The sequence below is a fragment of the Bombina bombina genome, chromosome 7, assembly GCF_027579735.1.
Source record: "Bombina bombina isolate aBomBom1 chromosome 7, aBomBom1.pri, whole genome shotgun sequence".
In the NCBI taxonomy this organism is placed as follows: domain Eukaryota; kingdom Metazoa; phylum Chordata; class Amphibia; order Anura; family Bombinatoridae; genus Bombina; species Bombina bombina.
The window spans coordinates 183,677,476-183,695,946 of NC_069505.1; the positions used below are offsets into that span (position 1 = coordinate 183,677,476).

Here is an 18,471-nt window from a genome sequence, read left to right on the forward strand (position 1 = left end):
CAAGCTGCAGGAGCTTCCAGTAGAAGAGCTCATCCTGTGTAGTACACACTAACATAGGATCTAAGGAAGGCATACCAAGCTGCAGGAGACCGGCTTCCAGTAGAAGAACTTATCCTGTGTAGTACACACTAACATGGAATCTAAGGGAGGAGTACCAAGCTGCAGGAGCTTCCAGTAGAATAACTTATCCTGTGTAGTATACACTAACATAGAATCTAAGGAAGGAGTACCAAGCTGCAGGAACTTCCAGTAGAAGAACTCATCTTGTGTAGTACAAAACTAACACAGGATCTAAGGAAGGAGTACCAAGCTGCAGGAGACTAGCTTCCAGTAGAAGAGCCCATCCTGTGTAGTACACACTAACATAGGATCTACAGAAAGAGTACCAAGCTGCAGGAGACTGGATTCCAGAAGAAGAGCCCATCCTGTGTAGTACACACTAACATAGGATCTAAGGAAAGAGTACCAAGCTGCAGGAGCTTCCAATAGAATAACTCATCCTGTGTACTACACACTAACATAGGATCTAAGGAAGGGAGTACCAAGCTGCAGGACCTTCCAGTAGAAGCGCCCATCTTGTGTAGTACACATCTAACATAGGATATAAGGAAGGAGTATTAAGCTGCAGGAGACCGGCTTCCAGTAGAAGAGCCCATCCTGTGTAGTACACACTAAACACAGGATCTAAGGAAGGAGTTACCAAGCTGCAGGAGCTTTCCAGTAGAAGAACTCATCTTGTGTAGTACAAACTAACACAGGATCTAAGGAAGGAGTACCAAGCTGCAGGAGACTGGCTTCCAGTAGAAGAGCCCATCCTGTGTAGTACACACTAACATAGGATCTACAGAAAGAGTACCAAGCAGCAGGAGACCCGGCTTCCAGTAGAGAGCTCATCCTGTGTAGTACACACTAACACATGATTTAAGGAAGGAGTACTAAGCTGCAGAACCTTCCGGAAAAGAGCTCATCATGTGTAGTACACACTAACACATGATCTAAGGAAGGAGTACCAATCTGCAGGAGCTTCCCAGTAGAAGAGCTTATCCTGTGTAGTACACACTAACACATGATCTAAGAGGAGTACCAAGCTGCAGGAGACAGGCTTCCAATAGAATAACTCATCCTATGTAGTACACACTAACATAGGGTCTAAGGAAGGAATACTAAGCTGCAGGAGACCGGATTCCAGTAGAAGAGCTCATCCTGTGTAGTACACACTAACATAGGATCTAAGGAAGGAGTACCAAACTGCAGGAGCTTCCATTAAAAGAGCTCATCCTGTGTAGTACACACTAACACATTATCTAAGGAAGTAGTACCAAGCAGCAGAAGACTGGGTTCTAGTAGAAGATCTCATCCTGTGTAGTACACACTAACACATGATTTAAGGAAGGGGTACTAAGCTGCAGGAGCTTCCAGTAGGAAGAGCTCATCCTGTGTAGTACACAATAATATAGGGTCTAAAGAAGGAGTACTAAGCTGCAGGAGACCAGCTTCCAGTAGAAGAGCCCATCCTGTGTAGTACACACTAACATAGGATCTAAGGAAGGAGTACCAAGCTGTAGTAGCTTCCAAAAGAATAATCATCCTGTGTAGTACACACTAACATGATTTAAGGAAGGAGTACTAAGCTGCAGGAGCTTCGAGTAGAAGAGCTCATCCTGTGTAGTACACGCTAAAAACAGGATCTAAGGAAGGAATACTAAGCTGCAGGAGACTAACATATGATGTACAAAAGGATTACCAAAGCTGCAGGAGCTTCTAGTAGAAGAGCTCATCCTGTGTAGTACACACTAACATAGGATCTACAGGAGTACCAAGCTGCAGGAGCTTCCCGTAGAAGAGCTTATCCTGTGTAGTACACACTAACATAGAATCTAAAGGAGGAGTACCAAGTTGCAGGAGACTGGCTTCCAGTAGAAGAGCTTATCCTGTGTAGTACACACTAACATAGGATCTAAGGAAGGAGTACCAAGCTGCAGGAGACCGGCTTCCAGTAGAAGAGCTTATCCTGTGTAGTGCACACTAACATAGAATCTAAGAAAGGAGTACCAAGCTGCAGGAGCTTCCAGTAGAAGAGCTCATCCTGTGTAGTACACACTAACATAGAATCTAAGGAAGGAGTACCAAGCTGCAGGAGCTTCCAGTAGAATAACTTATCTTGTGTAGTACAAACTAACACAGGATCTAAGGAAGGAGTACCAAACTGCCGGAAACTGGCTTCCAGTAGAAGAGCCCATCCTGTGTAGTACACACTAACATAGAATCTAAGGAAGTAGTACCAAGCTGCAGGAGCTTCCAGTAAAAGAACTCATCCTGTGTAGTACACCATAACATAGGATCTACAGGAGTACCAAGCTGCAGGAGCTTCCCGAAGAAGAGCTTATCGTGTGTAGTACACACTAACATAGAATCTAAGGGAGGAGTACCAAGCTGCAGGAGACCGGCTTCCTGTAGAAGAGCTTATCCTGTGTAGTACACACTAACATAGGATCTAAGGAAGGAGTAACCAAGCTGCAGGAGACCGGCTTCCAGTAGAAGAGCTTAGCCTGTGTAGTACACACTAACATAGGATCTAAGGAAGGAGTACCAAGCTGCAGGAGCTTCCAGTAGAAGAGCTCGTCCTGTGTAGGCCACACTTACATAGTATCTAAGGAAGGAGTACCAAGTTGTGGAGACCGGCTTCCTGTAGAAGACTTATCCTGTGTAGTACACACTAACATGGAATTTAATGGAGGAGTACCAAGTTGGCAGGAGCTTCCAGTAGGATGAGCTTATCCTGTGTAGTACACACTAACATGGAATCTAATGGAGGAGTACCAAGCTGAAGGATCTCCAGTAGAAGAGCTTATCCCTGTGTAGTACACACTAAACATAGAATCTAAGGGAGGAGTACCCAAGCTGCAGGAGTTTCCAGAAGAAGAGACCATACTGTGTAAAATAGGATCTAAGGAAGGAGTACTTCAACATACCAACAGGAGGGAGGCTGTAGGACAAAGTCCCAGTGACTATATGTGACCGGAAAGTAACAAACTCCTTACAACCCTCTGTCCTATTCCCAGGAGGGATAATGGGCCTCATATCGATCTGAGAACCATTTCATTCAACATGGAGATAAGCACTTCAAGTTTCTACATATTATTGAATTGAATTGAACTTATTGAATATTGAATATTGGGAAGGTGGGGGGGGGGGCATAAAGCTCTGATTTGTGTGGTGTTTTTACCTCCTCGTGTAGGACTTGACTTTAATCCATTTGTGATAGCTCAAGGACTCCTCCATTTTATGAAATGTAAAAAATACTTTACTTTTTTTGCTTTGATGAAACTGAGGTAGGCTTAGGAAAGTGCATATCTCATTTTATAAATATATATATATATATAATATATACTATATATATAATATATATATATATACAGTATCTCATTATTACTATATGTATAACATTGTTACAAGCATTGTTGCACAAACACTGTTGCCATATAGTGCTCAAAATACTTGCACACTCCTAACCATTATTCAGTATACGCTCATCGAAAGGAGCTACGTTTCAATATGGATACAAAGAGAAAGAGGTAAATGTAATAATAAAAGGAAATTTGTTTTTTTTTTACGGACTCTCTGAATCAGGAAAGTTTAAATTTTATATAAAACGCACTGCTGTTTTTGTACAAAAATGTATGCTTTGTCCCGCATTCCCTAAAGAGTCAAAAAGGAAAATCTGTAACATCAGTTTTCAAAATGCTGCAAACTGCCTGAAACAGTTATTCTAATTTGCAGCTTTTAATTTTTTAATTGGTAGTAATTTTATATTTTATTAGAATAGTATGGTAAGTTAATTTATAGTTTCATGTTAGGTTTATTTAAATATAGTTATATTGTAATTTTAATTTAAAGTAAGGGAGGGTGTTAGGTTTAGGAGGTTAATAGTTTAATTTAGTGTTTTGCGATGTGAGGGGCCGGCGGTTTAGGGGTTAATAGGTTTATTTAGTTGCAGAGAATGTGGGAGGCCGGAGGTTTAGGGGTTAATAGGTTTATTTAGTGTGGCAATGTCGGGGAGCGGCAGAATAGGGGTTAATAATTTTTTATTAGTGTCCTGCGATGTAGGAGAGTGGCAGATTATAGGTTAATAACTTTATTATAGTGTTGGTGATTTCGGGGAGAGGCGGAATAGGGGTTAATAGCTTTATTTAGGAGTCAGCGATGTTGGGGCGGCAGATCTAGGGTTGTTTAGACTTGGGGTTTATGTATGGGTGTTAGATTTAAATGTAACTTTTTTTCTCCCATAGAACTCAATGGGGTTGTGCTACGGCGATCGCCATTCCCGCAATCTCAGGTATAAGTTTTTTTTCTAACACTCTCTCCCCAATGATGTCTATGGGGGGAAAGCGTCCACAAGCACGTCAAAGAAGCCTTTGGCTTTTGTGCAGTATGGAGCTTAATGCCACCATATCGCACGCACAAGGAGGCTTTTCAGTAACTCGTAATGGCAGCGCTATGGAGAGTGAAAATAACGCAAAACCTTTTTTGGCGTTAGTATCGCACCCTGTTTTAGTGCAAAACTCGTAATCTAGGTGAGTGTGCAATCTGGGGTGCTACTTCTTTATCTCTGATTCATAGAACAGTGATGACAGTAGAGATCACCCTGTTACTGCAGATTATTGGAATAGTCGTCTGTGAGTACACTTTGTACGTATTCTGTCATTTTATAATCAGTTTTAAATAGAATGCATGAGAATAAAAAGGCAGATTTTCATGTGGGTTGTGAGTTTTTTTGAGAAAATTAACAAGCTCCTGCGTATTATTCACCATATTTCTGGTATGGTCAAACAAATCGACATGGTCTTGTGATCAAATAAATACTATAACCAACAATACAGCAGGTAATAGATATGGGAACTTGTGAAATATATGTGGATAGAGGAGTGAACATGATTAAAAGGACATTGTTCTTTATAAACTTCATCCATATGAATATCTATAACGTGAAACATGAACAAACGTGAAAATATTTCTTTTGTATGAACAAAGTTAAGCAAAAGTTGTTTAGATTTATGAAATAAAAAGAATTAAACATGTTTGTGTACAACAGATATTACTATATTAAAGGGACACTGAACCCAATTTTTTTCTTTCGTGATTCAGATAGAGCATGCAATTTTAAGCAACTTTCTAATTTACTCCTATGATCAAATTTTCTTCATTCTCTTGGTATCTTTATTTGAAATGCAAGAATGTAAGTTTAGATGCTGGCCCATTTTTGGTGAACAACCTGGGTTGTTTTTGCTGATTGGTGGATACATTCACCCACCAATAAACAAGTGCTGTCCAGTGTTCTGAACAAAAAATAGCTTAGATGCCTTCTTTTTCAAATAAAGTTAGCAAGAGAACAAAGAAAAAATGATAATAGGAGTAAATGAGAAAGTTGCTTAAAATTGCTGCTCTATCTGAATCACGAAAGAAAAAAATTGGGTTCAGTGTCCCTTTAATGTAATTCCTTTAGCTTTGTTTGTGGACAGGGAGAAACTTTCGTAACCTGGACAATAAAAAATAATGTATTCCGCACAGAAACATTTATTAAAATAAAAAGTATAAATAATGTTGAAATGCACCTTGAAAAACTAACATGCTAAATGGGTTTTTATGCATGATAATGAATGCAAGTGTGAGTCTCCCTCACCTGACTGCCAAGCCAGTCCCTATACTTCTCGTGATCAATTTCCATTGGGATGTGATTCATCTGTGTCACCCACACGAACCAGTGGGACTCAATGAACCTGATGACAAAAGGGGACAAGGCTCATCAAATGGAAACATCCCAGTTAATATAGGTACAGGGAAAAAAACATGAAATGAGGTGACACTGAAACAACAAAAAGCAAGTGATTGCCCTGTGGGAAAAGGAAAATTTGTTCATGCAAAGATGGCCTGTGTTAAAAATGAAACGCCCCCGAGGAAGCAGACAGAAAGAAGAGGGGCAAGGAAATATGTCGTACAATAAATAGTTTGTGTACTGTTCACTTTTGCTTTTGTAAATTTAGGTGTAACTTAGTCAATGTACCCTAAACATGTCCATATGTTCCATATAAAGGTTTTTCAAAACCTTTAAAAGATAGAAAGTCAACTCTAGGTATATATAGAGAGGATGGTATTGAGCCACCTTAGAGAGAGTAGGCAGAATAAAAGAATGTAATCAGCACTATATGCTTTTTTTCTACGCACAGTTATGGAACTTTTATTTAAATTTCCCATTTAAAAAACTTTTACCAAAACCTGTTAAGTTGATAAGTAGGGAAGTTAGGTTTACCATGCGGATACGATCGGGTTGATTGACACCCCTCTGCTGGCGGCCCATTGGCCGCGAGTCTGCAGGGGGCGGCGTTGCAGCAGCAGCTCTTGTGAGCTGCTAGTGCAATACTGAATACGGAGAGCGTGTTGCTGTCCGTATTCAGCGAGGTCTGGCGGACCTGATCCGACAGTGCGGATCAGGTCCGCCAGACCTTGTTAAATAGAGTTCACTGTATCACTGAACCTAATCATTGTTAGTAAATGGGAGTGTTGCTGGTACATTTAGATACCAATCAGCAATCGCTACCCAGGTGCTGAACCTAAAATGGGCCGGCTCCAAAGCTTATATTCCAGCCTTTCTAAATAAAAATAGCGAGAGAACGAAGAAAAAATTATAATATGAGTAAATTAGAAAGTTGGTTAAAAACAGAATTTATGCTTACCTGATAAATTACTTTCTCTTGCGGTGTATCCAGTCCATGGATTCATCCTTACTTGTGGGATATTCTCATTCCCTACAGGAAGTGGCAAAGAGAGCACACAGCAGAGCTGTCCATATAGCTCCCCCTCTGGCTCCGCCCCCCAGTCATTCGACCGACGGTTAGGAGAAAAAGGAGAAACCATAGGGTGCAGTGGTGACTGTAGTTTAAACAAGAAATTTTAACCTGACTTAATTGCCAGGGCGGGCCGTGGACTGGATACACCGCAAGAGAAAGTAATTTATCAGGTAAGCATAAATTCTGTTTTCTCTTGCAAGGTGTATCCAGTCCACGGATTCATCCTTACTTGTGGGATACCAATACCAAAGCTTTAGGACACGGATGAAGGGAGGGAACAAGACAGGTAACCTAAACGGAAGGCACCACTGCTTGCAAAACCTTTCTCCCAAAAATAGCCTCTGAAGAAGCAAAAGTATCGAATTTGTAAAATTTGGCAAAAGTATGCAGTGAAGACCAAGTCGCTGCCTTACAAATCTGTTCAACAGAAGCCTCATTCTTGAAAGCCCAAGTGGAAGCCACAGCTCTGGTGGAATGAGCTGTAATTCGTTCAGGAGGCTGCTGCCCAGCAGTCTCATAAGCCAATCGGATGATGCTTTTCAACCAGAAGGAAAGAGAGGTAGCAGTCGCTTTCTGACCTCTCCTCTTACCGGAATAGACAACAAACAAAGATGATGTTTGTCTGAAATCCTTAGTTGCTTGTAAATAGAATTTCAAAGCCCGAACCACATCAAGATTGTGTAAAAGCCGCTACTTCTTAGAAGCTGGATTAGGACACAGGGAAGGAACAATGATTTCCTGGTTAATGTTCTTATTAGAAACAACTTTAGGAAGAAAACCAGGTTTGGTACGCAAAACTACCTTATCTGCATGGAACACCAGATAGGGTGAATTACACTGCAAAGCAGACAATTCTGAAACTCTTCGAGCAGAAGATATAGCTACCAAAAACAAAACTTTCCAAGATAATAACTTAATATCTATGGAATGTAAAGGTTCAAACGGAACCCCTTGAAGAACTGAAAGAACTAACTTTAGACTCCATGGAGGAGCCACAGGTTTATAGACAGGCTTGATTCTGACTAAAGCCTGTGCAAACGCTTGAACATCTGGTACTTCTGCCAGACGCTTGTGTAAAAGGATAGACAGAGCGGATATCTGTCCCTTTAAGGAACTAGCTGACAAACCTTTCTCCAATCCTTCTTGGAGAAAAGACAGTATCCTTGGAATCCTAATCTTACTCCACGAGTAACCCTTGGATTCACACCAACAAAGATATTTCCGCCATATCTTATGGTAAATTTTCCTGGTGACAGGCTTTCTAGCTTGGATCAGAGTATCTATGACTGATTCAGAGAACCCATGCTTGGATAGAATTAAGCGTTCAATCTCCAAGCAGTCAGCTGCAGAGAAACTAGATTTGGATGCTTGAATGGACCCTGTATTAGAAGATCCTGCCTCATTGGCAGTGTCCATGGTGGGACAGATGACATGTCCACTAGGTCTGCATACCAAGTCCTGCGTGTCCACGCAGGCGCTATCAGAATTACTGAGGCCTTCTCCTGTTTGATTCTGGCTACCAGCCGAGGGAGAAGGGGAAACAGTGGAAAGACATAAGCCAGATTGAAGGACCAAGGCGCTACTACAGCATCTATCAATGCCGCCTTGGGGTCCCTGGACCGGGATCCGTAAAGAGGAAGTTTGGTGTTCTGACGGGACGCCATCAGATCCAACTCTGGAATGCCCCATAGCTGGGTCAGCTGAGCAAAAACCTCCGGGTGGAGTTCCCACTCCCCCGGGTGAAAAGTCTGACGACTTAGGAAATCCGCTTCCCAGTTGTCTACTCCTGGGATGTGAATTGCAGATAGATGGCAAGAGTGATTCTCCGCCCACCTGATTATCTTGGTTACTTCCTTCATCGCTAAGGAACTCTTTGTTCCTCCCTGATGATTGATGTATGCTACAGTCGTGATGTTGTCCGACTGAAATCTGATGAATCTGGCCGTCGCTAGCTGAGGCCATGCCTGGAGCGTGTTGAATATCGCTCTCAGTTCCAAAATGTTTATCGGGAGAAGAGATTCTTCCCGAGACCATAGGCTCTGAGCTTTCAGGGAGCCCCAGACAGTGCCCCCGCCTAACAGACTGGCGTCGGTCATTACAATGATCCACTCCAGTCTGCGGAAGCACATTCCCTGAGACAGGTGATCCTGAGACAACCACCAGAGAAGAGAATCTCTAGTTTTCTGGTCCAGTTGGATTTGAGGAGACAAATCTGCAAAAAAAAAAAAAAAAAAAAAAAAAAAAAAAAAAAAAAAAAAAATAATCCCCATTCCACTGTTTGAGCATGCACAATTGCAGTGGCCTGAGATGAATTCGAGCAAAAGGGACTACGTCCATTGCTGCTACCATTAATCCGATTACCTCCATGCACTGAGCTACAGACAGCCGAGGAATGGAATGAAGAGCTCGGCATGTACTTAAAAGCTTTAACCTTCTGACCTCCGTCAGAAATATTTTTAATTTCTACCGAGTCTATTAATGTTCCCAGGAAGGGAACCCTTGTGAGCGGGGACAGAGAACTTTTTTCGGTGTTCACCTTCCACCCGTGAGACCTTAGAAAGGCCAGAACAATATCCGTATGAGCCTTGGCGCTGGGAAAAGACGGCGCTGTATTAAGATGTCGTCCAGATAAGGTGCTACTGCAATGCCCCGCGTCTAAGTACCGCTAGAAGGGACCCTAGCACTTTTGTGAAAATTCTGGGAGCGGTGGCCAACCCGAAGGAAAGGGCCACGAACTGGTAATGCTTGTCCAGAAAAGCAAACCTTAGGAACTGATGGTGATCTTTGTGGATAGGAATATGAAGGTACGCATCCTTTAGATCCACGGTAGTCATATACTGACCTTCCTGGATCATCGATAAGATTGTTCGAATGGTATCCATTTTGAATGATGGAAATGTGGAACCTTCCCCTTGGAGGAGAGTCCTTGAATTCTAGAAGATATCCCTGAGCAACGATCTCTAATGCCCAGGGATCGGGAACATCTCTTACCCAAGCCTGAGCAAAGAAGAGAGTCTGGCCCCTACCAGATCCAGTCACGGATCGGGGGCTACCCCTTCATGCTGTCTTAGTAGCATCCGCAGGCTTTTTGGCCTGTTTACCCTTGTTGCCCAAGGCAACCTGGAAACCTGCAAAGGTTTCCAGGTTGCCTTGGGCTGTGAAGCGTTACCCTCTTGCTTTGCGGTTGCAGAGTTTGAAGCAGGACCGCTCCTGAAGTTGCGAAAGGAACGAAAATTAGCCTTGTTTTTAGCCTTAAAAGGCCTATCTTGCGGAGGGCATGGCCCTTTCCCCCAGTGATATCCGAAATAATCTCTTTCAACTCGGGCCCGAACACGGTCTTTCCCTTGAAAGTAGGGTTGCACCGATACCATTTTTGTATGACTGAGTAAAAGTACCGATACTTGTTTTCAAATACTTGCCGATACCAATTACCGATACTTTTTTATGTCATGTGACAGTTTACCAAGCACAATACAGACTAATTATTTAAGATTCCTTCTTTATAATTATAAAGGACTGTAATTCAAAAGACATTATGAAATAATAAAAAAGTTCACTGAACATGTTTATAAATAAAAAATATTACAATAAAATATTAAATTTAAAGGGGTGATGCAATTGGGTTGTAGGGCTGTTATATAACATCAATCTGACATTTGTATGGAGGTTCGACTCTAAGTTGAACAGTCTTTCACTTTCCACACTACTGCATGGGCAGAAAGATATTTTTGGGCCATTTTAGCCAGACCTGGAAATCTGTTTATTAACTGCTCAGTACTTCAGGGGTTTGTCTGAACGAGGTACAGTGATCTCTCCTAAAATAATACAAATAACAGCAATTTGTATTATCAGAACAGTAGTAAACAATTTTTAGTTTAGTTTCCACTCCAGTTTAAAATGAAATGAGAACATGCAGTTTGAAAAAAACGCCACAAGATAGCATATGGGTAGGAAGTGGAGGTATCGGTTTAAGTATCGGTGCATTTGCACGAGTACAAGTACTCATGCAAATACTTGGTATCGGTACCGATACTAGTATCGGTATCGGTGCATCCCTACTTGAAAGGAATATTCAGTAATTTTGTTTTGGACGACAGATCGGCCGACCATGATTTGAGCCAAAGCACTCTGCGCGCCATGATGGCTAAACCAGAATTTTTCGCCGTTAACTTAGCTAATTGCAAAGCGGCATCTGTGATAAAAGAATTAGCCAGTTTTAGAGCATTAATTCTATCCATAACTTTGTCATATGAAGTCTCCCTCTGGAGCGACTCCTCCAGCGCCTCAAACCAAAAAGCCGCTGCAGTAGTTACAGGAATAATGCAGGCAATAGGTTGGAGAAGGAAACCTTGTTGAACAAATATTTTCTTTAGTAAACCTTCTAATTTTTTATCCATAGGATCTTTGAAAGCACAACTGTCTTCAGTTGGTATGGTTGTGCGCTTGGCTAGTGTTGAAACTGCCCCCTCTACCTTAGGGACCGTCTGCCACGCGTCCCGCCTGGGATCAGTTATGGGGAACATTTTCTTAAAGATAGGGGGGGGGGAACAAAAGGTACACCTGGTCTTTCCCACTCCCTAGCAACAATATCCGCCACCCTCTTAGGGATCGGAAACGCATCAGTGTATACAGGGACTTCTAGATATTTGTCCATTTTACACAATTTCTCTGGGACCACCATAGGGTCACAATCATCCAGAGTTGATAAAACCTCCCTAAGCAGTACACGGAGGTGTTCCAATTTAAATTTAAATGCTAGTGAATCTGATTCTGCCCCCTGAGAAACTTTTCCTGAGTCAGAAATTTCTCCCTCAGACATTACATCACTCACCCCTACTTCAGAGTGTTGTGAGGGTACATCAGATAAACCTCCCAAAGATTCCGACTGCTCCTCATCTGTTCTTAAAACGGAGCTATGGCGCTTTTTAAGGAAAACTGGCAGTTTGGATAGAAAGGCCGCAAGGGAATTATCCATGACTGCCGCCAGTTGTTGCAATGTAACAGGTGCTAATGCACTAGAGGTACTAGGTATCGCTTGAGCGGGTGTAACTGGTGATGACACATGGGGAGAGGAAGGCGAACTATCCTCATTACCTTCAGTCAAAGAATCATCTAGGGCTATATTTTTAAGTGACACAATAAGATCTTTAAAGTGTATAGACACATTAGTGCACTTGAGACACATTTTGAGTGGGGGTTCCACCATGGCTTCTGAACACATAGAGCAAGGCTTTTCCTTAGTGTCAGACATGTTTAACAGATTAGTATTATACACAAGCAGGCTTGGAAAAACACTTTATCAAGTAAAAAATACAATTTGCAATAAATGGTACTGTGCCTTTAAGATAATAAAAGCGCACACAATTTTACAAAACGGTGAAAAATGAACCAAATCTCTTGAAATTTTTACAGTATGTGCCTAATGCTTCGATATAATTGCACAGCATGTTTCAGCCTGATTAACCCTTTAATGCCCAAACCGGAGCCGCCTAAAGCAAACAACCGGTTAATAAACTACAGCACCTTGCCACAGCAGCCTGCTGTGGCCCTACCTTCCCTTAAGGATTGGATTTGAGAAAATCAAGCCTCCTGAAGTCCTCAAGCAGTCTCTGGACCCATGTGAAGCAGCATGCAAGGCAATCTGTCAGAATAAACTGCGCAACTGAGGCGCGAAATTAGGACCCTCCCACTCCACTCCGGAGCTGTGGAGCCTTCAGAACCCAATTTAGGTGACTAAAAATAATGCCATGTGGAATAAAACCCCAATAAACACACCAAAAGTGCTTAAAAAGTGTCAATAAAGAGTATTTTGCTAAATAAAATAATCGATTGCCCTGCAAAAGTGATAACCAGTCTATTGAGCCCTCTTAAATAAGCCTCTAGTTCTATACTGAGTCTCAGAACATGACTTACCCTTCCCACATGGGGAATCTTGTCAGTCTTCTAGCATTATCTTGTCTTGACTAGAAAAAAGATGACTGAAACATACCTCAAAGCAGTTAAGCCTGCAAACTGTTCCCCCCAACTGAAGTTTTCTGGTACTCCTCAGTCCTGTGTGGGAACAGCAATGGATTTTAGTTACAACATGCTAAAATCATTTTCCTCTCAGCAGAATTCTTCATCATATTTCTGCCAGAGAGTAAATAGCATAAACCGGTAATATTTAAAAATAACAAACTTTTGATTGAAGATATAAAAACTATGAATCTAACACCACATTCACTTTACCCTCCCATGGAGATGCTACTTGTTAGAGCGGCAAAGAGAATGACTGGGGGGCGGAGCCAGAGGGGGAGCTATATGGACAGCTCTGCTGTGTGCTCTCTTTGCCACTTCCTGTAGGGAATGAGAATATCCCACAAGTAAGGATGAATCCGTGGACTGGATATACCTTGCAAGAGAAATTGCCTGCTCTATCTGAATCATGAAAGTTTAATTTTGACTAGACAGTCCCTTTAAGTAGGTTGAGGATACTTTAAATGTCTGTTTATTTTTCTATCGGTTATGTTGGACTAAAATTTATATATTTCATCTTATGAAGACAATTTGCTTAATCAAATTCCCATACCTGCATTCCCATCCTCAGTTTCCAGGGTTCTCACAAAATAATATATGAGTAGAACAAAAAAAATTCCAAGTGTAACTCAATAACACAATAAGAAAGCAAAAAGAAAAAAAACCTCTGACATGGTTGTGTTTTACTATCTGCTTCTTCAGAGGAATTTCAGCTCATATGACAAGTAGGGTCACCAACCGTCCTTCACAAAAATACTAGACAGATATTGGGGGGTAGTGGTAGGTAAAGTCAATGGCCCCTCTCTAAACCATAACTTAGATTCCATTAGCCCAGATCTAACCCCAGACTCTGATAAATATATAAAGGGTTTAACATTTTCACTTGCCCACTAGCCATTTCGGCCTGGCTATTAAATAAGGACTTGAAATATGATCCCTGAGATATATATATTCACAAGTGAGTAGTGATTTTCTCCCCTTTGCCGACAGTAGGAAAAAAAAACAAAGTAATGATTTTGCCCCATTGTTTGCTAGTAACCCAAAACAATTTTACCCCTTTTCCTCCTCTTTGGGCCAGGGATTTGATATGACAGTTGCCAATCTGTAACAATTTTAAAGCATAAACCGCTTTCTAAGTGCTTAAAAATTTTGACATTTAATTTTCCTTTTTTATAAAAAAATGTTTATAGCTTTTACTGGTCCACCAGCGGAAACTGGACAGTCCGGATGAATACAGGACACCTAGCAGCACTAATTACACAGTAAGTACAGGTACAGAGCCTGCATATCACGATTACTTTGGCACCAATACCAGGCTTATTGGCTAAAGAGTATATCTAAAATACTGTTTTTATTAAAAGTGTAGTGAAGTCATGTTTAACCATTGCACACGAGTGCCAGACAAAGGTGTTTTATTGTTTGTAAATAACATATTTATGTTAACATGTTGTCCTTGTGTCACACAAGTATTTACCTGACAACGTTCAGCAATGCTAGGGAGCCGAAGAAGCCAAAGAAGGGTATGAAAGTGAAGAAAAAACGAGCGTAATAAGACAACGACCATGCCAGATCCTACAGATGAAAGCAAACAATGTGAATAACATGATTATTGTACATAATGAATCACTTTGCAACTATCCATGAAATGAAACTACACTGAGAGATGTTACAAAATTGTGTGCAAACAATTCCATTAATATTCTTATGAGACAGCAGTGTATGGCAGAGCACTTACCACCCAGTCCTTGCGAGTTATCATGGTCTTCATTATCTGAATAGTAAAATATACGGGGATCAGCAGGGGGGGGCCAACTGCAGGAGACAAAGTCAGAGTGACCCTGAATATAAAGATTCCTGGGGAGTTAACCCCACTGTATATACATCAATATCAGGAGACAGACAAGGCAATGCTGCAGAAATCTCAGTTCTCTATGTGGGGAGGGAGGACATATCTGATTTTACACAGTTTATATGAGGATTATAAAGTAAAACATTACAGGTGTATTTCTGTAGGCTAAACCCATCATACAATAAAGCCGCTACACATATAAACCCATCATACAATAATTCTGCTAGATATACAAACCCATCATACAATAATACCACTAGCCATACAAACTCATCATACAATAATACCGCTAGCTATACAAACCCATCATACAATAATGCCGTTAGCCATACAAACCTATCATACAATAATGCCGCTGGTCTTACAAACCTATCATAAAATAATGCCCCTAGCCATAAAAACCCATCATATAATAATGCCGCTAGCCATACAAACCCATAATACAATAATGCTGCTAGCCGTACAAACTCATCATACAATAATGCCGCTAGCCATACAAACCCATCACACAATAATGCCATTAGCTATACAAACCCATCATACAATAATGCCGCTAGCCAAACAAACCCATCATACAAAAATGCTGCTAGATATACAAACCCATCATACAATAATGCTGCTAGCCATACAAAGCCTTCATACAATAATGCAGGTCGCCGTACAAACCCATCATACAATAATGCCGCTAGCCATACAAACCCACCATACAATAATGCCGCTAGCCATACAAACCCACCATACAATAATGCCGCTAGCCATACAAACCCATCATGCAATAATGCTGCTAGCCATACAAACCCATCATGCAATAATGCTGCTAGCCATACAAATCCATCATACAATAATGCTGCTTGCGTACAAACCCATCATACAATAATGCCGCTAGCTGTACAGACCCATCATACAATAATCCTGCTAGCTATACAAACCCATCATACAATAATGCTGCTAGCTGTATAAACCTCTCATACAATAATGCCGCTAGCCATACAAACCCATCATACAATAATGCTGCTATCTATACAAACCCATCATACAATAATGCAGCTAGCCGTACAAACCCACCATACAATAATGCCGCTAGATGTACAAACTCATCATACAATAATGCCACTAGTGATACAAGCCCATCATACAATAATGCCACTAGCCATACAAACCCATCATACAATAATGCTGTTAGCTATACAAACCCATCATACAAAAATGCCGCTAGCAATACAAACCCATCATACAATAATGCCGCTAGCCATACAAACCCATCATGCAATAATACTGCTAGCCATACAAACCCATCATACAATAATGTTGTTAGCTATACAAGCCCATCATAGAATAATGCAGCTAGCCATACAAACCCATCATACAATAATACTGCTAGTCATACAAACCCATCATACAATAATGCTGCTATATATATACAAACTCATCATATTATAATGCCGCTAGCCATACAAAACCATTATAGAATAATGCAGCTAGCCATACAAATCCATCATGCTATAATGTGCTAGCCATACAAACCCATAATGCAATAATGCTGCTAGCCGTACAAACCCATAATACAATAATGCCGCTACCCGTACAAACCCAACATACAATAATGCCGCTAGCCATACAGACCCATCATACAATAATTGCCGCTAGTCATACAGACCCATCATATAATAATTTCTGCTAGCTATACAAACCAATCATGCAATAACGCTGCTAGCCGTACAAACCCATCATATAATAATGATACTAGCCGTAAAAACCCATAATACAATAATGCTGCTAGCTGTTCAAACCCATCATACAATAATGCCGCTAGCCGTAGAAATCCATCATACAATAGTGTCGCTAGCTATACAAACCCATCACACAATAATGCCGCTAGCCAAACAGCCCATCATACAATAATGCCACTAGCCATACAAACTTCTCATACAATAATGCCACTAGCAATACAAACCCATTATACAATAATGCTGCTAGATATACAAACCAATCATACAATAATGCCGCTAGCTGTTTAAACCCATCACACAATAATGCCGCTATCTATACAAACCCATCATACAACAATGCCGCTAGCCGTAGAAACCCATCATACAATAGTGCCGCTAGCTATACAAACCCATCATACAATAATGCCGCTAGCTGTACAAACCCATCATACAACAATGCCGCTAGCCATACAAACCCATCATACAAAAATGCCCCTAGCCATACAAACTCCTCATACAATAATGCCGCTAGCCATACAAACCCATCATACAATAATGCTGCTAGGCATACAAACCCATCATACAATAATGCCGCTAGCTATACAAACACATCATGCAATAAGCCATACAGACCCATCGTACAATAATGCTGCTAGCCATACAAACCAATCAAAAAATAATGCTGCTAGCCATACAAACCCATCATACAATAATGCTGCTAGCCATACAAACCCATCATACAATAATGCCACTAGCCATACAGACCCATCATACAATAATGCCACTAGCCATACAAACCCATCATACAATAATACTGCTAGCTATACAAATCTATCGTGCAATAATGTTGCTAGCTGTACAAACCCATAATGCAGTAATGCTGCTAGCCGTACAAACCCATCATACAATAATGCCGCTAGCCGTACATACCCCTCATACAATAATGCAGCTAGCCATACAAACCCCTCATACAATAATGCCGCTAGCCGTACATACTCCTCATACAGTAATGCCACTAGCCATACATACTCTTCATATAATAACGCCGCTAGCCATACAAACCCATCATACAATAATGCCACTAGCCATAAAACCCATTATACAATAATGCTGCTAGCTATACAAACCCATTATAAAATAATGCCGCTATTTATACAAGCCCATCATAGAATAATGCCGGTAGCCATAGAAATCCATCATAAAATAATGCCGCTAGCTATACAAACCCATCATACAATAATGCTGCTAGCCATACAAACCCATTATAAAATAATACCACTAGATATACAAACCCATCACACAATATTGTCGCTAGCCATAAAACCCATTATACAATAATGCTGCTAGCTATACAAACCCATTATAAAATAATGCCACTATTTATACAAGCCCATCATAGAATAATGCCGGTAGCCATACAAATCCATCATACAATAATGCCGCTAGCTATACAAACCCATCATACAATTATGCTGCTAGCCATACAAACTCATCATACAATAATGCTGCTAGCCTTACAAACCCATCATACAATAACGCCGCTAGTCATACAAATCCATCATAAAATAGTGCTGCTAGCCATACAAACCCATCATACAATAATACTGCTAGCCATACAAACCCATCATACAATAATGCCGCTAGCAATACAAACCCATCATAAAATAGTGCTGCTAGCCATACAAACCCATCATACAATAATGGTGCTAGCCATACAAGCCCATCATACAATAATGCTGCTAGCCATACAAACCCATCATACAATAATGCTGCTAGCCATACAAACCCATCATACAATAATGCTGCTAGCCATACAAACCCATCATACAAGAATGGTGCTAGCCATACAAGCCCATCATACAATAATGCTGCTAGCCCTACAAACCCATCATACAATAATGCCACTAGCTATACAAAAATACAAAACCCAGATACTCACTAAGGAAGAAATACTTGTGTTGATGATTATACGGCAGATATTTCAGTTTCTTCTTTCCATACTGCAAGAAGGAAAGAGATTAATTTTAAGGCCAAAAATATATTTTCGCTTTAT

General features: G+C 40.8%; 1 protein-coding gene across 2 annotated transcripts in view; it reads right to left on the reverse strand.

Moving 5' to 3' along the window:
* Positions 1-18,471, reverse strand: part of FADS2 (fatty acid desaturase 2) — a 40,961-nt gene that overhangs the window by 7,070 nt on the left and 15,420 nt on the right. For both annotated transcript variants that reach the window (XM_053720466.1, XM_053720465.1), the window contains exons 7-10: positions 18,358-18,418; positions 14,596-14,672; positions 14,335-14,432; positions 5,681-5,777 (exon numbers count right to left, since the gene is read on the reverse strand). In XM_053720466.1, coding sequence (XP_053576441.1) covers positions 5,681-5,777; positions 14,335-14,432; positions 14,596-14,672; positions 18,358-18,418 — 333 coding nt within the window. The remainder of the gene's footprint in view (positions 1-5,680; positions 5,778-14,334; positions 14,433-14,595; positions 14,673-18,357; positions 18,419-18,471) is intronic.